Source organism: Ictidomys tridecemlineatus, chromosome 5, assembly GCF_052094955.1.
Source record: "Ictidomys tridecemlineatus isolate mIctTri1 chromosome 5, mIctTri1.hap1, whole genome shotgun sequence".
NCBI lineage: Eukaryota > Metazoa > Chordata > Mammalia > Rodentia > Sciuridae > Ictidomys > Ictidomys tridecemlineatus.
In genome coordinates, this window is record NC_135481.1 from 45,753,745 (window position 1) to 45,776,751 (window position 23,007).

The 23,007-nt window shown below is 42.7% G+C and overlaps 1 protein-coding gene across 8 annotated transcripts in view; it reads left to right on the forward strand.

Annotated features, from left to right (window-relative positions):
- The window catches only part of Ryr3 (ryanodine receptor 3), a 556,303-nt gene that overhangs the window by 396,198 nt on the left and 137,098 nt on the right, over window positions 1-23,007 (forward strand). For all 8 annotated transcript variants that reach the window (XR_013438866.1, XM_078049887.1, XM_040274327.2 and 5 more), the window contains exons 52-63: window positions 2,090-2,168; window positions 5,914-6,003; window positions 7,178-7,324; window positions 7,536-7,598; window positions 8,751-8,826; window positions 8,946-9,069; window positions 11,489-11,604; window positions 12,091-12,158; window positions 13,054-13,175; window positions 18,875-18,924; window positions 19,328-19,388; window positions 22,181-22,419. Coding sequence is in view for 7 of the 8 variants with exons in the window: in XM_078049887.1 (XP_077906013.1) it covers window positions 2,090-2,168; window positions 5,914-6,003; window positions 7,178-7,324; window positions 7,536-7,598; window positions 8,751-8,826; window positions 8,946-9,069; window positions 11,489-11,604; window positions 12,091-12,158; window positions 13,054-13,175; window positions 18,875-18,924; window positions 19,328-19,388; window positions 22,181-22,419 (1,235 nt within the window). In the remaining variant the exon portion in view is untranslated. The remainder of the gene's footprint in view (window positions 1-2,089; window positions 2,169-5,913; window positions 6,004-7,177; window positions 7,325-7,535; window positions 7,599-8,750; window positions 8,827-8,945; window positions 9,070-11,488; window positions 11,605-12,090; window positions 12,159-13,053; window positions 13,176-18,874; window positions 18,925-19,327; window positions 19,389-22,180; window positions 22,420-23,007) is intronic.

Below are 23,007 nucleotides of genomic sequence, written 5' to 3' on the forward strand. Positions count from 1 at the left end.
AATCACCCTGACAAATGATGCAATTAACTTATTAATGAGTTTTTTTTGACAAAGTCTTTGTTCTCTGTGAACTAGACCTGTAAATTTTTAATAGAATCACCCATCAAAACAACATAAACAACACTCAGCTGAGCTCTGATGGGGCCTCAGTTGTGATGGCAGAACGGTTGGGGTCCCTTATATGAGAGGTTGGACTTGCTCTTTGCCTCATGAAGGGATGCTAGAACTTTGGGATGAGCCTGCAAAAGCAGCTTTTCATTTCTTTCAGAATTCTTTTTTTAATATTTATTTTTTTTAATTGTAGTTGGACACAATACCTTTATTTTATTGTATGTGGTGCTGAGAATCAAACCCAGGGCCTCGCACGTGCTAGGTGAGCACTCTCTACCGCTGAGCCACAACCCCAGCCCCATCTTTCAGAATTCTTCACTAATGTTGATGAGGCCATGGAAGTGTGTTTATCTTTTTTGGCCAAATATTCTCAATTTTGGCTTGTTGTACTTCCTCCCCAGTTAAGATATGTGTTATGGGGCATACTGTCTTCATTTGCCGGTGAATTGTAAATGAAGAACTCCAAAGCTGCCTGAGCAGGGAACATAAGATTTGTCCCCGGGGACTTGTGTTTGTGGCAGTAGTTTTCAAATGAGAACCTAACCCTTCCCAGAAGGCTGTCAGTTTTGATAACATAAAACCTGTCTTTGGGAAAATTAAGTACACATTCGATTGGACAGAGCCTTGAGCTGAGGGGATGCTGGGAAAAAGAATTGACCACTTCAAGGAAGAAGTGAAGGGTGTGGTAAAACTTCAAGCCAGAGAGAGAAGAAGTAGGTATTGGTTTTAGAGAACTTTGTCCTATGAACATGTAGGCTGCCAAAGGATGATAAAGTACGTGGTATAATAACTTGGATGTTCTTATAAACATTATAAAATAACATCACACTCTACCAATTATGTGCGAATGATGAGTGGGTCCTTAATATTTTGATTCATTCAAATATATCTTGGGAGCTAGGGTTGTACCTCAGTGGCAGAGCACTTGCCTAGCATGTATGAGGTACTGGGTTAAAATCTCAGCACCACATATAAACAAATAAATAAAATAAAGGTTCATCAACAATTAAAAATTTTTTTAAAAAATTTGCAATCATTGTACATTGCTGGTAAGAATAAAAAATTTATACACACACACACACACACACACACACACCTTGGACATCAAGTATGATTCTTTAATTCATTAAGGAATAGGGACTGCTTTAATTCTTTAAGGAATAGGGACTGACTCTGGCTAAAATAAAAGACTTTATTACCAGGACACTGGTCATTATCAAAACCTAGTGGAAGGCTGACCCCAGCAAAGCCTACCATCACAGCAATCACAGCACAGAGACCAAATAGACAACCTTTGGCTATCCCCATTGCATGAATCACCTTGAAGAGTTTTCTACCCTTGTCTCACTCAACTCAAGATTCAAATTCTGGGGACAGTGAGTCTGATTTGCCTAGTCATGTTCCTGTCCTGAACGGCAGTTCATATAAAACTGCATGTAGTACCAGAAGACTCCACAACACCAAGGACACTCAGGTGCTATTTCCAACAGAAGGGATGAGAGCTGCTGGGCAAACAGAAATGACAGGTGTCTACAATACTTCCAAAATTCTAATAATGATGAGTCACTGAATCCAAAAAAGGTAGACAACCACTACTTTGTAACATATGGTCCTCTAGCTCTGCATTTCTGCCATTCCTATGTTCTCACTGTCTAACCTGGGCAGGTCTGGCCCTGGCTCCCAAGTGGCTCTTTGGGAGATAGGAGAACCCAGAGCAGCTGGAGGGGGCCACCTGTGCAGCCAGAGGCTTCTTCAGAGAAATCCTGTGATTAGACCTGAGGGTGTCTGTGGCCTAATCCTGGCCCGCCTCTCCTTCTGCTCAGTGATGCAGCTGTATAGAGAGTCACTTCAGCTTCGAGATTATCTGATTGATCACATCCAAGTTCTGCCAGCTGATTTCTAATTCTGCCTATCCTCTACCACGTCTGGATAAAGTGCCTGGGGAGGTTGTAAATTTTTTTTTCCCCTCATTTCACAGTTTTTCCTTGCCTGAGAAATTGGAATACATCGTCACCAAGTATGCTGAACATTCACATGATAAATGGGCCTGTGACAAGGTAGGGATTATCATCCAATTGACAAATGTCAGCGAGAAAAAACAGCCCAAGAACATTAAAGGGCCCATTCCTGGAAATCTGCCTAATTTGTCTAAGTGACAGACTCTCCATGCCAAGAGCATTCATTATTTCTGAGCAGCAATTCCCAGGGTTGGTAGAGGTCGGAGAAATAGGCAGTGACAGCTGCTTTGCTGCTTTTGTATTTCTCAAGAAAATGATCAATTCTGAAAGTGTTAACTTCTCTCTTAGCATTGCATTCCCTGGAGTTTGTGCTCAAGCACGTGCTTGTGTGTATTTGACATAAATGCCTAATAGGAGTGGAGAGCCCTTTATTTAATGTTTTCCTTGAATGAAGCACTGGAAAGGGGAAATGGAATTGAAAGTCTTACCCTTGCATTTTGCTGGGAAGCTGGATTTTATTCCAGGAAGGACACACAAGCATCTTCCTATGGTAGATGCACTAGAACTTCCAGACACTCCCTTATTAATAAGCCTGTCCATCTGGTGTTTAAAATTCCTCACCACATGAGGTCAGGCTGCTTAATAAGTTTAATTGCTATGTCAGCCCTTTAATGCTGGCAGACAACGTAGGAAGACTGTGCCAAAGACATCCAGGATTTCTGTGGGCAGTCAGTGAAGGATTGGGGTCATTGCTCAGCTGCAGCTTACAGCTTGGAACAGTGAACTCCTCCACAGCAAATCCACAGAAACCATCTCCACATAGTAGGCTCACAGGAACCCTTTAACCACCAGCCCAGCCTCTGTATGAATCTGGCCTCAGCTCTCATTCTGTTGTGAGTTCTCATGTGGGGCTGATAATAACAACATTCACTGAACTGTAGAATGGGCTGGTACTTTAGGATTGTAGAGCAGGGGTTGCCAAACCTTTTCTGCAAAGAGCCAAATAATAAACATTTCAGGCTTTGTGAGCCAGTCTCTGTGACAACTTCTTGTTTCTGCTACTGTAACAAAGAGTAGCTGTAGACAAAACAGGGGGCCTGTGTTCCAATAAAACTTTATTTTAAAAAATGAAAATAAAGCAAGTAGTCAGTTGGATTTGGCCCAAGGGCTATGGATTGCTGACCCCAGCTCTAGTGTGTCTGGATTTTCTAAGCATCTTTTACATACAGACATTTGGCCAGTTCATGAGTCCATAGCAATAGCTTATCCATTACTAAACTATGTGGATTTTACCTCCTGAATCTCTCTGAAATTTGTGTATCTCCCTCTGGACCTATGCCATGACTTAGTCCAAGCTGCCATAATCTTATTCCCAGACCATTGTGATAACCTTCTTACTAGACTCCCAGCATGCATTTCCTCCAGTCTGTTCTTCACACTGAAAGCAAGTGATAGCTTCAATATGCCCGTTGGCTCACAGGCTACCACCACTCCTCCTGGTCAAACTTTTTTCCCTATTAAAATCCTTTAGCAGCTTCTAATCCTTCTTGACATAAAGGTCAAAATCCTTAATATGGCCTGGTAGGCATTGCCCCATCTCCTCATCTCTTGTTTAATCTCAGCCACATCCCCTTCTTTCAGCGTCTGTCTCTTCCTCTGTATCTGTGTGCATGTGTGCACACGTCTCTCCCTCCCTCCCTCCCTCTTCCTCCCCCCCTCTCTCCTCCCATTCCCACCCTTCCTCTCTCTCTCCCTCCCTCTCTCTCCCCCTCCCTCTCTCTGCCCCCCACTCCCACCCTCCCTCTCTCTCCCCCCCACAGTCCCTCCCTCTCTCTGCCCCCCCACAGTCCCTCCCTCTCTCTGCCCCCCCACTCCCACCCTCTCTCTGCCCCTCCATTCCCACCCTCCCTCCCTCTCTATCCCCCCCTACTCCCTCCCTCTCTCTGTATCTCTCTCTCTCTCTCTCTCTCTCTCACACACACACACACACACACACACACACACACACACACACACACACAGTGTCCCTGAAACCCTCCTCAGTCTCAACTAGACACACACATGCACACACTATTTTCCAGCTCATTCTGCAAATTTCAATCCAACCATGAATTCCTATGATGATACTGTTCCAGATTTGTCAGATACAGGCCCTCTTAATTCCTTCATGGTATTTAATAGGTGTGTGTGTGTGTGTGTGTTATCAGTTATACTTTTACTAGTGTGGTTATTTGATTGATCTCTCTGACACCATACTCCAACCTCCATGAGAGCAAGGATACATGTTTTCTCGCCATTGCCAGGAGGTGAGATTGTATAACAAAGAAATGACAATTTTTCCTACCTTCAAGAACCTCTTCATGTGGGAGAAACAAGATAAAGCAGCCATAGTGGGACAGGTTGTTCAGTGCTATGGTGGGCATGAGCACAGGATTAGAACACACACAGATCCTAATCCAATGCTGGGGAGGGGTCCAGTGATGCTTCTTAGAGCTAGTGACACTATGTGTCAAAGGGGGAACAGAACTTGTTCCTCATAGGACAGTGAGTACTTTGTGGGCATTGCTGGGTCAGCAGGTGCAGTCACTGGGAGGGAAGAGAGTTTGGTAACTCTAGGGAACCCCAGAGCCGGAACATGGAATAGGGCCGGGGAGAGGTGAACAAGATCATCCTTATAAGTTTAGAGTCTGGCAATCAGAACACCATAAAGCGATAGAGTGCCCTGATCCCCTGATAGGAAGTAGAAAACGAGTCTGTGGGGAGGGGGCAAGATTGGAGGCAGGGAGGCTGCTCAGGGAGCTGTCGTGGAATCGTGTGTGAGCTGATGGTGGCCTGATCGAAAGTACTGACAAGGAAGCCAGAGAGGTAGATGGACGAGTAGGTTGAGGAGGAGGTGGATGTGTCCAGAGTGCAGAGGTGACATCCACAAAGACTCCCGAATTGCTGGCTTGGAAAGTCAGTGCAAGCTGGGGCTGTTCCTGAGGTACAGGAAACCCGAGAGGAGGTGTTGAGAGAAATGACTGCCAGGTTCTCTTCAGCATGTTGAGAGGCACCTGTACATCCAAGAAGAGCTTAAGTTGATTCAGAAATTAGACGAGAGCTCTGGTCTGCAAATACTGATTTGATGTTAGCCAGCAGTGGCAACTGAGAGTGCAGGCCTAGAGTAGATCCACCAGTGGGGGGTTTGTCTCTTGAGAAGGGACAAAAACTTGGAAAGTTAACATAGGTCACAAATGGCCAAAACAGATTGAGAAGGCGCAGTTGGGAGTCTCAGGGTATGAGGTGATGGGGATCAGGGAATCTTATTTATCTCTGCATCCACAGTGCCTAGGACAGAGTTGTGCACCTGCTATAGAAAAAAAATCCAACCAGTATTTGTCGAATGACTTTCAGAGTTCTCGAACTTCTGTGACTCTAGGAAATTTGTCCTGGGAGTGTGACAGGCAAGAAGTACACACCAGCCACTCTGTGCAGTGGGCAGCAGGTCCAGCACTCACATGCTTTTAGTTCTGCCTCTGTCCTTGCTATAAGTGTGGCACACTGACCTAGGGCATGTTATTTGCTGGGTCCTTTGAAACATCCTTCTGTTTTGAGTAGTGTTGAAACACAAGCGAGAAAGTGGAGAGGACAGCAACTGAAATGAGAAAGAATAAAGGGGCAGAGTTCAAGATTCAGGAGCCAGAGAGCCTGATGGCCTTAAAGGATCAATTAGACATTTTTGAGGGAAATGTCCAAGCTCTGTCAAGATCCATTATTCCACTTGTGAAAATCGAAGCAGGGATTTGGGTCACAGAGCTGGGCTCTTTGAATGCCAAGGATGTTTGAACTGAGAACATTTCTACAGAGTCAGAGTGGATGGAAATATGGAATTTCCCTGGATGAAAACGTGAAGACCCACCCACTGATAAGGCCTTTCAAGACGTTAACAGAGAAGGTAAGAAACAGGTCTCTGGTAACATTCTGACCATGCTTTGTCCTTCCCTGGAAATTGTATCAGATATCAGAGGAGCTCAGGACATAGTCACTCTCAAACCCCTTAGAGACGTCCTAGGAGTCAACAAACCACTCCTCATCTTGGCAGTGGGCAGCAGCCCCAAGACCAGTTTCCAAGAGCTTAGCCTTCTCTTCTGGTCTTTGGCATTGAGAACCCACTGATGAAGAAGCACTGCTCAGCTCTAACAGGCTAGGACAAAATGCACCTGCAATTCCCCTGCGACTAATAAGGAAGGGATTATGCTAGATTGTCATGGTGGGATGAGGGAAAGAAGCAATGAATTGTCAAAGAAAATTCAAACAGGAATTATTTCCAATACATGGAAGATACAGGGAGAAGAAAGTCCTTAAGAAATATAAACATGTCTCTTGCTTTCTTTTTTTTTTTTAATTAAGAAGTTTGATTCATTTCAACTCTGAATTCCAGTCTTGGAATCAGTAGGAGTCCTTTGTAAGCTTTAGGTCTAGTATCAAATGTAAAGGATTGCATGTGTGTCTTTGAATATTGACCATTAATCAAAAGAGAATTCTAAGAAATTTTAGCTGGGCACAGTAGTTGCTCGCCTGTAATCCCAGCAGCTTGGGAGGCTGAAGCAAGAGGATCAGAAATTCAAAGCCAGCCTCAGCAACTTAGTGAGACCCTGTGGCTAAATAAAATACAAAACAAGGGGGGCTAGGATGTGTCTCAGTGGCTAAGTATCCCTGAGTTCAATTCCTGGTACCAAAATTAAAAGTGTCTAAGAAATTTTATTTTTCAAGCTCAAAAGAAAGCTTTGCACAGATGCATCATGACAATGTCCCATCTTAAACAGTTACTAAAACTCAGGGAGCCACTCCCCTGTTCTCTTCCTACAAAGTGTGGACGCTGTCATCAACATTGTTGGTGCATTCCCTCCCAGTGCAAAACACTGTGATGTGCCCAGGGTCTTATACTCATAATAAACATCAGAAAGTCTGATTCTGTATTGCAAGTGGAATGTGCGAATGGCATTTGGACCTTGTGGAGGAAGGCTAGAGCTTTCCCGTCTAATGTGAGATCCAACTTTATAGGGAGATGGGCCAGTCAGAATGCCAGGGTCCGTTCTACAAAGCTCTTCTGTGCACGTTTCTTCCAGGAGAAGGAAATTTATCGCTGGCCAGCCAGAGAGTCCCTGAAAACCATGCTGGCTGTGGGCTGGACTGTGGAGAGGACCAAAGAAGGAGAAGCTTTGGTTCAACAACGGGAAAATGAGAAACTTCGAAGTGTGTCCCAGACCAGCCAGGTATGACAGGCCCTCCTAGAAGCCAATGCTGGGCCAGTAGGACCCACAGGGAATCTGGGAAAGCTCTCCCTGGGCCATCATGGTGGGATGGCCTCGGATAAACAGTGGGGGCTGGGAGAACACAGCCTGGCCAGCTGCAGTGCTTGACAGGGGATGTTGATAAGAATAAGGAGAACAGTGGCAAACCCACCGACTCTCTCTGCTTCCCTAGGGCAACAGCTACAGCCCTGCTCCTCTGGACCTCTCAAATGTCGTGCTCTCCAGAGAACTCCAGGTCAGTGCTGACTCTTGCAGAACATAATGTGCTTTGTAAGCCCCATGGGATTTGGAGGGCATGTTGCCCTCCAAAGAGTTGAAGGGGAAAAACAGGGGACAAGGGGGAAGAATTCCCAGAACATGTCACCACCAAGATAAAACCGAAGAGGGCGATATTGTGCAGAAGCTATGGCGAAAGTCTCCAAAGAATTAACTAATCATCCAAGAAAGGGAAGCTGTGCAAGAGCGTCATAATGGGTGCAGACTCCATAAAAGGAAGAAGGACCAGCAAATTACTGTGTCAAAACCCAAAAATAAAATGGCTAGGAGAAAATCTACAAAATTTGATGCCTTGCCTGGTCCTTATAAGTCCCCTAAAACCATAAAAGCATCTTGCATATCCCACAGTGGATGTGTTTAATTTCCCCATGATGGTACAGAGGAGCAGTTTGTTGCAGGACCCAGAGATGATTAAAAAAAAAAAAAATCAAGAGGATGAAACTAAAAGCTCCCTGAGGTGCTTGCTCCCGTAGCCCCACCCCCATCCTCTGCAGAGATTGGCAGCCAAGCTTGCACCTCTTGGAGAGGCCATCAGACCAATCTCTCAGACCTTAGAGAAAGCTTCTTTCCAAAGTACATCTTTCACTCTGGGTCACTGCTATGAGTGACCTAGAAAGAGTAATTTCATTTGAGATATCTTATTTGCAGCAATTTCTACCATGCTAAGCTAAAGATTTTCAGGGATCTAAACTTTTGCTTGACCCCCTACTTCCAATCCCCCCTCTCAGGTCAGAAATATGATACTGAGCTCCTGTGAGAATTGAAAAGCTACCAGCATGCAGTTTCAGCTAGAAATGTCTTTCTCATTAATGCATTAAAAATTCTCGTGAATGCCAGGATAATGAGTTGCCAGGGAGGGACAGAATTAGAAATTGCTTTCTGTATGTATGGGAAGACATAAAGCTAATGAGGTGCATAAGCACAGACTGACAAATGGTGGGAGCCCTTCAGCAGTGCACTGTTAGCATCTGGGGTGCTCTAATCTTAAGGGTGCTGCCACCCCCAAGATAATGGTGCCATAAATAACCTGTCATAAATAACCTGGCAGATATGAAGCTGCTTTTCTTGCTTGCTTTCTCTTTGACTGACATGCCCTTGCTCTGGGATACAGGGAATGGTGGAAGTAGTAGCTGAGAACTATCACAATATCTGGGCTAAGAAGAAGAAATTGGAGCTGGAGAGCAAAGGTGAGCTTAGTTCAAACCATCCCTTAAAGAAGATGGGCTAGGGGCCCGGGTCAGCATGTAGTCCCAGAAGGGCAAAGGAAAAAACTAATGTGTTGTCATCTCTTGCCTTATGACTCCAGGTGGCGGCAGTCACCCTCTTTTGGTACCCTATGATACTTTGACTGCCAAAGAAAAGTACAGAGACCGAGAGAAGGCACAAGACCTGTTTAAATTCCTCCAAGTGAATGGTATCATAGTTTCTAGGTAAGTCACCTTTTAGGTAATATTAGTGGGTTGGAGGTGGGAGTGGTGGCAGAGGTGGTCTCTCCTCCTCAGGTGTTTAATCACCTGCCTACACAACCCATCAGAATAAGTAGAGCGGTTAACTGTTTTGAAAAGGGTTACGATGAATACATGCATTTATTCACAAATATTGTGCCTATAGGCCAAAGGTATCTGTATAATAGTCTAATAATCAAAGTTATAAACCACAGCCATAACACATGCTCAAAGCTTTAGAATTTGGGCTTCTTTAAAGAGCTATGTGGATTCAAGACACATTCAAAAAAACAATATAGTGTGGTGTGCTAGATATTTTTGAAATGTCCTTCCTTTCACAGTTGTCTCAACCCTACCTAATTCAAAAATTAGGTATATGGAAAAGTTGAGGTCTTTGCAGAATATGTAACTTCATTTTCGGAGAATCAACAGTACTCTTTTATCAATATTGTCTATGTGATATTTTGTTAAATTACATAACAACAGCAAACATATCTGACAGAGTCTTTGAACAAAAGCAGTTGATTGTTATGAAGGTGAATGTCCACTGGGGAGACTGAGTGCCTCCAGATTCCCTCCACCATTATCTTCATCATTTCTAAATCAAAATCATCTGGATGAGCCGTTTACCTGAGGATGGTCTTAGCTGCTTAAGACTTGATGGTAGAACCTGTTTTATCACTGAACATACATCAGTGGTGCATTGTGCTCTATAGTGCTGGCCGAGCCCCCAAAGAATGGAAAGCAAGCGGGAGTACTCCTTTGATATAGCCATTGCTCCCCAAAGAAATGTTTGCGCAGCATGCCACTATTTCTTCTTTTAATTTCCTACCAAATTTTTGAAACCGAATGTCAAAAAAATGAAAATCTACCAAATATTTCTCTGGTATCACATATGAAAAAATTCTAAACTTATTTGCCATGTTATGGAACAGTAAAGGTCAGATGGTAGGAGACAGCCTCCTGGAAGCATTGGAGAAAGACTCCCATCTCAGTTTACTCCTATTATTAACAAGATGCGTAGTGTAATTTGCTGACAAAGATTCGATCACAGGAACAAAAAGTCCTCCTTTAATGTGCCTAAAAAGGAAGTCAAGGAAATAGGAGAATCAAGGAGAAAGATAATTGAATTCAGCAAAGGTATCCTGAGAAATTGTTTACCATGTGCCAGGCCCTGTGGGAGGCACCTGGATGTACAGATGATCAAGGGAGGTCCCTGTCAACAGGGAGAATTCCCAGGCTTCCCTGACCCAGCTTCAGCCTCAGCCTCCTGTCTTCAGCCTCGCCATCACTTGATGACAACCCATTCTCCACTTGCTCAGGGCAAAAAACTTGATTCTCTTTTTCTCCTAACCCACATCCAATCCTTCAGAAAATCCCGATGGTTCTACCTTTAAAATATACCCAGCCTCCAGCTGCTTCTTACCCACTTCATGCTACCAGCATCCTTACAGGGATAGCCTCCCACTGGGGCTCCCATGCCTGCAGTTAATTTTAAACATAGTAGTCAGAACGAGTCTGTTATAAAGTAAGTCATTGCATGTCACTCCTATTCAGAACTCCCAATAGCTTCCCGTTTTACTCAGTGCAAAAACAAAGTCTAAGGATGACCTGCAAGGCCCTAAATGATGTGCTCTACTGTCACCTTACCTCTCTCTGTCTGCCTACTTCCATTCCACCCACACTGGCCTCCCCACCATATTCCTTCAATTCAGCATGTGTGCTCCTGCTGCAGGACCTTAGCACCACCTGCTCCCTATGTCTGGAAAGCCCCAGATGTACATATGCCTCACCTCCTCAAGCCTTTATATTGATAGCAGCTTCCCAGTAAGACTGCCCTCACTGCCCTGTTTAATACCACCGTCTGCAAACCCTCACCCTCCACCCATGGGCTCTTTCATCCTGCTTTTCATTTTCCTTTTTTTCACACAACTTATTGACACCTGTCATTCCACATAATTTATACTCGCTTATGTCCTTTCATAGCCCGCACCTAAGATTCACAAAAACGGGATTTTTGCTTTCTTCCCTAGTGTATCCCCAGCTCAATATTTGTTGCATGAATGATAAAGATCATTCTGGAAATTTTGTTCAGAAATCATTGTACTAACACTTATATTTAAATTTTTTTTTTTTGGTTTTGCAATTCGGTATGTTAAAAAGTTAAAAAATTGCTTTTTGCATTTTTTGGAAATTTTTTAAAAAGAAAGAAATTGTTGTAGTACAGGTAGCGTGTGCTCACAGCCAGATTCCCAGTGCAAGGGGAAAACAGATGGTGAGCCATGTCACTAAGCCAGAGTAACCATTAACACTGGAAATTAAATTCAACACGGGGAGGATGGGTGACATCCCAGAGTCACATGGCCCCCTGTTACTTCCTGGGGCTCCCGTGTTTCCACTCTAGAGGTATGAAGGATTTGGAGCTGGATGCTTCCTCCATGGAAAAGAGGTTTGCCTACAAGTTTTTGAAGAAGATCCTCAAGTATGTTGATTCTGCTCAAGAGTTTATTGCCCACTTAGGTAAGTTTCACTGTGAAATACAACAAAAGACTTGGCTATTCCTTTGTCAAAGAGTGGGCCATCCATGATTCATTTAGATGGCTGATTGTGTTGGTGGTGTGGGGATGGGGAGGACAGTGGCTGAGACTTGTTTTCCTCACCTAAAAAAAAAAAAAAAAATCAGTTTGGTCTGTGGCTTTCCTCCTGGATTTGAGTGACCCTTCTGTCAATATTTCATGCAACTCATTCTGGTCCCTTTCCCATTGTTGTGCTTTGTGACTATGCACAAATGGCTCAACCTCTCTGAAGCTGTGTCCTCACTGATAGAGAGACCAAGAGAGCTGACGAAAGCAACAATGAGCCAGCACCCTTGTAAAGTACCCCATAAAATGTGTTTCATTAAATCAAACAGGTGTATTTTTGTCTTTAGAAAAGCTGTTGTTTCTAAACTGTTGTGATCTTCTGTTTCAATTCTGGCCAACCCCATGTTACCTGGGTCGTTTTTAGAAGCCATTGTCAGCAGTGGGAAAACTGAAAAGTCTCCCCATGACCAGGAGATCAAATTCTTTGCCAAAGTAAGTGGTTCACTGCATTTAACCAAATTACCTTCTTAGGATTTCTGTTATCTCTAAGGTGTGAGTTAAACTGATCCGTCAAAATGCCAGGGCTGCAGAGACAGATGTGCACTTCTCTACTGCAGAAAAAAGGCTGAGGTGGGCCGAGGTCTGAGCAAGTGGGCTGGCCTGCTTGGCTCCACACCATCACCCAGGGATCAGGATCTTTTCGTTTCTCCCTTGTCCCCAGAGTTGTGCTTCATGTCCACATCCCCAAACCTGCACCAGGAAAGGGGAAGAGTAGAGGGCAGGGCAGGCGGCTGCTTTTCTAAAGTTCCAACTATGGGTCTAACTCAGTCATTTTAGCTTCATCTTGCTGACAGGAGGCTGAGTGTGCATTCTCTAGCCAGGTGGCCCACTGCCTAGGTAAAATATGGGGGCTTCTATTGCTAAAAGGAAGAAGGAGAGAACAATGGATTTAGGTACTAGTGAGCATTTTCTTCTATATACCCATGCTCAGAGGACTGAAGGCGCACCGTAGCTTTGCTCTGAGAAGCAGAGACAGACACTTGAGGCCAGCAATGGTAGACCATGCCTCAAGTGTACCTGTTGATGCTGAGCCCAACAAGCCACATCTGACAGCAGGGTCTCATAGGCGCCTCCTGCAAATGCTGACTCGGGGCTTCATGAACATTTATTTGGGCTCTTAGTCGGTGGCCCTCTCCTTTCACATATCCCCAGGTCTCTGGTTTGGGGCCCAGAAAAAGAAAGTATGATGGAAATTAGGATCCAAAACTAAAGTTTGCTGGAAATTCTAGGACCAGTGTTGAGACTTTTTTCTCACTGAGTATGACCTTTTTCAAAGGAAACTAAGAGAAGGACTTTGGATAGATTTTTAAAAGCTGATGTTTTCCAGGTTCTCCTGCCACTGGTTGACCAGTACTTCACGAATCACCGCCTCTACTTCCTATCCTCTCCTCTAAAGCCCCTTAGCAGCAGTGGGTATGCCTCCCATAAGGAGAAAGAAATGGTGGCCAGGTGAGTCTACAAAACGGAGAAGGTCATTGTATTAGCTTCAAGTTACTATAACACAACACCTGAGATAATGAATGTGTAAGAAAAGATTTGTGTAGCTCACAGTTCTGGAGTTCCCAGTCCAAGATTGGTGGACCACATGCTTTGGGCCTCTGGATGGCAATGGCAAAAGCACATGGTAGAGCAAACTGCTTACTTGATGGCCAGGAAGCAAAAGATGAAGGGGCTAAAGTCCCACAATCCCTTTGAAGGGCACCGCTTTTGACCTAACAGCCTCCATGTAGGCCTCATGTCCTAATGGTTCCACCACTTCCCAATCGTGCCACCCTGAAGACAAACCCTTTAACATATGGACATGTGGGAGACACTTATCCAAACTATAGCAGTCATGGTGCCCACAGGGTTTATTTAAGGTGCCAGGTGCCTTTAGCAGCAGAAGTGAAGCACAGCCTGAAGTGCACAGCTCAGAGGTTTGGTTATCATCTTGATTCTGAAGGAGAGAGATTGTATTCATACCTATCTGCCTAATTTCAGCAACTGAGTGAACTATATTGAGGATATCAGTAGGCTTGGGACAGATTTCCATATTCAGTCAACTTCCACCCTGAATTGACATTCAGAAGAAGTTGAAGAGCATTCTGAAGCTTTGGAAAAGCAAACACACAACATTAAGAAGAAACAGGTGGACATTGCTTTCAATACCATTCTTATCAAGTTTACAAGATTACCAAAAAAAAAAAAAAAAAAAAAAAAATGGATCTTACAAGTCCTGACGTGGATGGTCTGAGATTTGACTTTTAGAGCAACATAACATTTTAAATTTCAAACCAGAAAAAAAAAAAATGTTTTCTTCAAAGCCTCAGCTTCTCTGCATAATATGTGGTTGCTTTAACAGAGATAAGAACAGGGGGGATGCTCCAGATCAGACAATTTTACCATTCCTTGGGTTCTCTGTGTGTTCAATCAGTGAAAGGCAACCTTATGGGCTAGACTTCTAAATAGCAAAGAGTTAAGACTCAACTGTTAGTCTGTGAACTCTTTATCATCCCCTGACAGTGAATAGTACCCATCGTACTTACTAAGGGCTCAGCCACTACATCTCACTATCTTGGGACGATATGCAACTTTAGGACTCAGATAATGTTTATTAAACTCCACAGGACTAAGCACTGAGTTTGATGTTTCTTTTTTAAAATTTTTTTCTTTGTTCTCTTTAGTTATACATGACAATACAGTTTATATTGACATATCATGCATTCAGGGAGTATAACTTATTATCGTGGTTGTACATGATGTGGAGTTACATGGATTGTATGTTCACATATGAACATAGGAAAGTTATGTCTAATTCATTCTACTGTCTTTCCCATTCCCTTCCCTTCCTCCGTCCCCCAACCCCCACTCCCCACCCCCATCCAATCGGATGAACCGCCACTCCTTTCTTTCTGCCTATTATGAATAGCAGAGAGAACATTCAGCTTTTGGTTTTGGGGAATTGGCTTATTTCACTTAGCATGACAGCCTTCAGTTTTATCCATTTACTGGCAAATGCCATAATTTCATTCTTCGTTATGGCTGACTAAATTCCATTGTGTATATGTATCACAACTTCTTTATCAATTCACTTTAGCTATTGTGAATTGAGCTGTTATAAACATTGATGTGGCTATGCACTGTAGTATGCCGATTTTAAATCCTTTGGGTATAGACTGAAGAGTGGGATAACCACACCAGTGGTGGTTCCATTCCAAGTTTTCTGAGGAATCTCCAAACCAGTTTCCAGAGTGGTTGCACCAATTTGCAATCCCACCGGCAATATATGATGCATTTTCCCTCACATCCTTGCCAACATTTATTGTTACTTATATTCTTGAGAGTTGCCAATCTGACTAGAGTGAAGTGAAATCTCAGTGTAATTTTAATATGCATTTCTCTAATTGCTTGTGATGTTGAACATTTTTTCATCTATTCGTTGACCACTCATATTTCTTCTTCTGTGAAGACTCTGTTTAGTTCCTTAGCCCATTTATTGATTGGGTTATTTGATTTTTTTGGTGTTAAGTTTTTTGAGTTCTTTATATATCCTGGAGATTAATGCTCTGAAGTACAGACGGCAATGATTTTCTCCCATTCTGTAAGCTCTCTCTCATGTTCTTGATTGTCTCCTTTGCTATGAAGAAGCTCTTTAGTTTAATACAATCACATTTATTGAGTCTTGATTTTACTTCTTGTGCTTAAGGAGTCTTGTTGAGGGATTTGGTTCCTAAACCAACATGATAGAGATTTGTGCCTACTTTTTCTTCTAATAGGTACAGGGTCTCTGATCTAATGCCGAGGTCCTTGATCCACTTTGAGTTGACTTTCGTGTAGTGAGAGAGAGGGTTCTAATTTCATTTTGTTACATATGAATTTCCAGTTTTCCTGCACCATTTGTTGAAGAGGCTTTCTCCAAAGTATGTTCATGGCCCTTTTGTCTAATATGAGATAACCGTATTTATGTGGGTTTGTCTCTGTGTCTTTTATTCTGTATCAATCGTCTACTTGTCTGTTTTGGTGTCAATTGCATGTCATTTTTGTTAATAATAGCTCTGTAGTATAACTTAAGGTCTTGGTATTGTGATGCCTCCTGCTTCACTTTCTTGAGTATTGCTTTGGCTATTCTGGGCTTCTTATTTTTCCAAATGAATTTCATGACTGCTTTTTCTATTTCTATGAAGAACATCATCAGAACCTTAATAGGAATTTCATTAAATCTGTATAGCACTTTTGGTGATATGGCTATTTTGACAATGTTAATTCTGCCTATCCAAGAACACAGGAGATCTTCCCATCTTCGAAGGTCTTCTTCAATTTCTTTAGTGTTCTGTAGTTTTCACTGTAGAGGTCTTTCACCTCTTTTGTTGGATTGATTCCCAAATATTTTATTTCCTTTAAGGCTATTGTGAATGGGATAGTTTTTCTAATTTCTCGTTCAGTTGATTCATCACTGATATATAAGGATGCAATTGATTTCTGAGTGTTAATTTTATATCCTGCTACTTTGCTGGATTCATTTATGAGTTCTAGAATTTTTCTGGCTGAGTTTTTTGGGTCTTCTAAATATAGAATTATATCATCAGCAAATAGGGATAGTTGAGTTCTTTTTTTTTTTCCTATTTGTATCCCTTTAATTTTTTTCTATTGTCTAATTACTCTGGCTATAGTTTCAAGGACTATGCTGAAGAGAAATGGTGAAAGAGTGTATCCCCATCTTGTTCTAGTTTTTAGAGGGAATGCTTTTAATTTTTACCCATTTAGAATGATGCTGGCTTTGGGTTTAACAAAAATAGCTTTTACAATATTGAGATATGTTCCTACTATCCCTAGTTTTTCTAGTGTTTTTAACATGAATGGATGCTATATTTCACCGAATGCTCTTTTTACATCTATTGAGTTAATCATGATTCTTGTCTTTAAGTCTATTTTGATGTTTCTTATGCAAGAGTTATTGGCCACTTTTATAAATATTATTATAAAACCTTACAATGTTTTAAATTCAAAGTGCTACCTGTGTTTTATGATCTTCACTTTTCAAATAGGAGAAACTGAGGCTCAGTGCCAAAGTGACCCAAGTAGTAAGGACAAGAATGGAAACCCAGGCCTCCATCCCTATTTCTTCTAGCTGTAATTACTTATTCTCACTCTTAAGTGACAGGAGAGTCCCAAGGCTATCAAAATGAGATGCCCTTAGCATCAAGTACTGACCAAAGATCTCCTGAATATTTTCCGGATGCATCAGTCTATTTTAAGAAGCTAGGAAGTGAGAATCTAGGTGAGATATTCAGATAATCCAACAGAGGGCAGATGTGTCTGTTTTCTTCACCTGTTTTTTTTTTTTTTTTCTTGGACTATTAATTCATGGAAATGTAACATTTGTTCAACAAGGCACCATTTGTCGTGGCTGGAATACAACCTAGAGCTGATCAGCCTTGCAAATAGCTTTCAAATCCATCAGTGAGCCTGCCACCCTCCCACAGATGCAGTCGTGTCTGTCCTGAACGTGTTCCTGTTGGCCAGCTGCTCTGGTTTGAATCCTTCGCCCTCGTCCCCCCCTCTTCTGCATATGATGCCATTCATCAGGGGTCCCCGACCCTCTCCCCTGTATTCCTTTATTATCTTGAAACTCTAACATAGAGGAAAGGTGCCCGGGAATACTGGCCCCTCTTAACTGTGGGCTAAGGGCAATGCTCCCAGGGGTTCCATGGGACAGTCAGGAGCCTTTGGAAATGTCAGGTCCTGGCCTTAACACGCCCAAGACAGCACTTCTGATGGGGTTTGGGGGGCGGGGGGAGAGCCACATCAGTATTAGGATCAAATCACCCAACCATCTGCTTCAACTAGAGAGAGTTTTTTGTATTTATACGGAACATGTGTCCATCCACTTTGCAGCATTTTCACCAGAAATATCTGAGTTTATCCACCCCTATTTTGGAAAACTGGGCGACTCATTCGATTACAGATGAGAAAGCTGACACACAGCAGGGGCCAGGGAAGAGCTGCACTGAGACAGCCTGGTTACCGTGGGCAGAGCATGGTACCCACAAGCATCAGCAACACAGGTCACATTCCTCAGCACAGTTTGTCCTCTCCCAACTCCACGGGTTTGCATCAGTAAGCAGCAGCCCATATTTAATTTCACAGTAGCTGGTTACCCAATTTCTGATAACTTGTTATGAGTTCTTTTAAGTTTGAGGCCAGGGGGGCCCAACTTATTTCTACTACAAAAACTAATGTCTAATCACAGAACAAATTGGCTGTGATTTTCCAGTTGACAGCCCAGAAAACTCTAGGGCATTAATTGAGAACCATTTACAAGTAAGCAAGTTTCAGCCCCACCAACACGTAGGAAGTGCGCAGCCTCGTTTTGCATTGTCTTATAAAAGGTCTCTGCCCTGTGTGAGGCAGGAGGCCCCAGGGCAAGTTATGAGTGAGAGACTGGCTATGACGTCTGCTCCCTCCCACCATGGAAGCCCCTGACCTGTACAGGTGTTTTGTTTTTCCTACTTTCCCTCTTTTTCTCCCACTGCTTTCTAAAGGATTTGCAAAGTTCTTGTCTAGCCATGCCAGAGTTCTGAGGACTCTCCTCTCAAGAGCATCACCAACACAGGTCACATGATGCCCCCAGTGCTCCTAGGTTGGTTTCTTGGTGGCATACTTAAAGACATTTATGGGGATCCTTTCTGTCTGCACAAAAATCCCTCTTTTAGGCACTGTGGAAAGCCAAGCAAGGAGGCACAACGAAACCTAATAAGAGTTCCATGGCTGAAACTGTGGGTGAAAACATGGAGAAGGATCAAAACCATAACATGCTACAGAGCTTTCTTGGTTTCCAAGGACAGCAACCTGGCCAGACCCATAAACTAATGGTCTCTCTACAAAGGGTGGTTTGCACAGGGTCAGCGCAAAATACTGTAACTATGGCAAAGAGATTGTTTTTAGCGAGGATGGAGCTGCCTGCAAGGTACCACACATAAGGTACCACACAACAAGGCAACATGAGCCACATGTTTTCCGAGCATGACCAAAAGATTCTTCAAAGGAACATGGCACAACTTCCTAGAGTGCCCGTCTGTGCTGTTTTATAGTATAGGAGTGGGTGAGGGGGACAAAGTCCTTGAATCTCTCTGACTTTCTGAACTGCATTTTTTTTTTTTTTGCTTCAGCCTATTCTGCAAACTTGCTGCTCTTGTTAGACACAGGATTTCCCTCTTTGGTAAGTGAATTGTCATTGAAGGCTGCATTCCCTTCTGTGATGACCCTAAACTTGTATTTTGCCTTTATTGGTGGCTCCCTCAGACAATCTGAGCCTTGGGACTAAGATGTCACCTATATTTGCCATAGAAAATGTGTCTGAAGCATGATAAATGGCCTCTCTACCCCTTTAACAGCTCAGATTTTCCACACCAATGGATGTGTTAAACTGTGCCTCTGATATCCATCATGAAGCAAAGGCTGTGTCAGGCTGCAGATAAATGCCTTGTCTCTAAGCACAAGCCTGGCACTCTGTGTGCTGTTGGTTAATTTACTGGGCTACAGCTTATGCATATGGAGAAGGTTGCATTTACAAGCCAGGCTGAGAGGTTCAGGAGTCACAGGTGATTTTTTTTTTCTCCTAGGGAGTGATTCTACCACAATGGTGAGCTGTCTTCACATCTTAGCTCAGACACTTGACACAAGGTAAGTCTGCCAGTTTCTCCAATAGTTTCTCAAGACTCCCTGTCTGACTCCTCTTCTGGGCAAAGATGAATCTGACCCTAGAAGTCAGTGCTCTCTGTTTCTCATTCCCATGATGCAGAGCCATTTACATGCACAGGCCTAAAGCTGACAGATCAGCATTTGATCAGTTCTTGTCTTCTTCTCCTGAGAAGTTAAATATATAATGTGGCAAAGTGCCACTTTGTACCTAATTTTTCACAAAAACAAACAGAGTTGCCTGAGGGATAATGAGACCATAAGCATACTGAGAGAGATGCACAATATCACTCACATTCAGAATGGCCAAGGACCACTATGAGTGCCTCAGTTTCTCTACTTGGTGATGCATTGTTCTCAGGATACCCCAGGTTTGCCTTGCTGTTCCATTAAGGCAAGAAACTTAAGAAGATATCTGCCTTCCTAGCTGTTTCCAGTGACTCTTCTCTTAGTCTAGTCAGTGAAAGTTTATTACAGTTCACCTATGTTCTGTCAAAATCACCCTTAGGAATGTGGAGATGGTCACCATACTTGCCACTTAGGAGTGCTTCATAGTACCAAATTCAACACATTTCTGGTCTGATCCCAGATTATCTTCCAGGTATTCAGAGGGAAACCTTAAAGACAGGCAAGACCCCAGAAAAGGGAAATTCATGACCCGAGAGGGTGTGCCCATCCAACCATCCTTGACTTCCAACTCCAGCAATCAATCAGAACACAAAGAATTGTTTTGTAACACACTTTACAAAAATGGATTGCAAGCCAGTTCCACACATGGGTTTAAGATTCCCAGTTGCTTTCAGTTAAATGAGAGCTGCTCATATTTATTACCTCAACGCCAAGCCCCTGCAACAATCTTGGGGAAAGTATTCTGGCCTTCTGTCCAGAGACACTGCTTCCTATATATGTCAAGGTTCTTTTTCTGCCTCGAGAGTGTTTTGGGGGTTTGTTTTCCATGGGGTGTATAAATTTCCATGGGGTGTGTTTATTGTGGCTATTTTGGCTTTCTTTATAGTCTCTAAAGGTGTCTTCTATTTTGATAAATAACAAGTTACAAAGCAAATAAAATATTTCTTACTAAAAAAATGGCCAGCGAGATTTGTTTTCAACAATATCAGAAACAAAGATAGTCTGTGTGCCCAATGGGGAAAGATGGGTAAACCCAAAAGGAAGTAAAACAAAAATGTAAACTATGGAAATATTAAATGATGAGATTAGGAAAGAGAGAAGTAGTGAGAACTGACACAGAACTTTCTTTAGAATGCACATTAAGAAGGGCTCTTCACAAAGTCAGAAGGAGGATGTACCTCCCAAGACCCCAGCACAGAAGAGAGCCATCACCCTGGGAGAGTGGCCCAAAAATGAAAAGCCAGGACACACTGATGGCTGTGTTTAAAAAAGGGAGAGTAAGCATCACTAAAATAGATTTTGTGGTTTATGAGAGAAAAAAAAACATGTTGTAGAGATACTAGAACTAGGAACCAAGACATCCCAGGTGACCAAAAATCCCTTAGGACTGGGATGAAGAGTCTTTATTACAAGAAACATGCAGAAAGGCTTGGGAAAGTCCCAGTTTAAAGAAATGCAAAATAAAGCCTTGGCAAGAATCCAAACCAAAAAAAATTTGTAAAGGAAGTATTAAGACATCATTCCCCATGAGGCACAGTGGAGCACACCTATAATACCACCTATAATACTCAGCTCAAGAGGCCACAGCAGGAGGATTGCAAGCTTGAGACCAGCCTCAACAATTTAAGGAGACCCTGTCTCAAAAAATAAAAAGGATTGGGAATGTGGCTCAGTGGTAGACTGCCCCTAGGTTCAATCCCCAGTACTAATAAAAAGAGAGAGAGAGAGAGAGAGAGAGAGAAGAAAAAAATGATAATTCCTAACAAAACACATGATTAGAAGTTAGGAAGATAAGACATGAAAATACTTAATGAGCCAGAGCAAGCCTCACTACCGACTATATTTCCTTGTTTTTATTTTCCTGGCAGATTGAATGATTATCAGGAAATGCTGTAGATAAAAAGCATCTTTTATGGCCTTGAAGCAAAGCTGTCATAATCTTCTGAATGGGAAAGTACAGTTGACTTGTAGATTTTGTTTCAATTCTAAGTTTTGAGCAGAGGACTCTGGTGCCCATAGCCTCATTCCCACAGGTCACATTTCAACATCTCCCCTGTATCCCAGTGGCTTAATTAAGCTATTTAATTTTTTTTAAGCTGTTTTAAAGGACTAGGCATTCCCGTTTTCTCCCCTCACCCAACCTAGGACTTCCCTGCAAACGGAGACCCAAGCTTCAGCTGACTTATTTCCTTGGTTCCTGTCCATTCTTTCCATCCTTTCTTTCCCTCCTTCCCTCCCCACCCCAGAGATTCTGAATCTGAAGGAATTTTGTTTCTAAATAGTCATAAAGGTTGCTTATCCCACAATGAGCTGCAAGAAAAATTCACCTTCCATCTTTTTCACTAGGTATAAAGTTCAGCAGCCAGCAGGTGACTAACATCGCTTTCATTCTAAGTCATTCTCAAATCCTGAAAAGTTGAGCAGTGGTTCCCTCAAACAAGGGCACCATTCAATCACTAGCCCATGGCTTCTGTGTTCCAGGTGTCTTCCTGGATGTTAACTATTCTTCGTTTCTCTTGACACAGTGTCTTCAGGTGACTGAAGTGTCTAATGTCTGCCCAGGTTGCACTGCAAGTCACCACTCTCGAAAAGGGGGTTGGCCAAAAGTTCAGATTATACTTCTGGTTTTGAACATTGTTTCTTTGCAGGACTGTCATGAAGTCAGGCTCAGAGCTCGTGAAGGCTGGGTTGCGAGCATTCTTTGAAAATGCTGCGGAAGACTTAGAGAAGACTTCGGAAAACCTGAAGCTCGGGAAGTTTACCCATTCCAGAACACAGATCAAAGGCGTTTCTCAGAACATCAACTACACCACCGTGGCTCTGCTCCCCATCCTGACATCCATCTTTGAGCATGTTGCCCAGCACCAGTTTGGGGTGGATCTGCTCTGTGAGTCCTACTGCTCTTTGTTATAGATTTCTACACACACGGTCACAGAGGGAAGTGTACAACCCAGTCACTTGTGTAGATCTTAAGGGCAGAATCAAGCAATAATTATTTCATACTTTTTTTACTTCTTAGATTTAAAAAAAAAGTGAGGTGACAAAGTCTTGGAGGGGAATAAATTCCTTTATTTGATTATATAATATTTAATCTTTTCCCATTTTTATTCTGGACCAAAATTTCCCACCTGCTATTCTAACTCTCAGCTATTATAATGCCACTTAATTTGAAAGGTTATCTGAGTAATACAGCATGAGATGTACATTTGCTCGTAGGGATTTTCAGACACCATTTTTCCTGTTTAGAAACCTTAATTTATTCAAAGGTACCAGGAGCAAAGGAAAGATGCTAACATTTCATTATCTGAGCCTTCAGAAGGACACCAAAGCCAAGTGGTTTTACTTTACTTTGCATTTGGCATGTGTCCAGCTCCACCCGCTACCTGCCGTGCCAATTTTCTGTCACCAGGCTTTAGTTTTGCACTTTAAATATTGGCATATGATTTAATTTAACCAGTTTTCAATTTCTGTATCT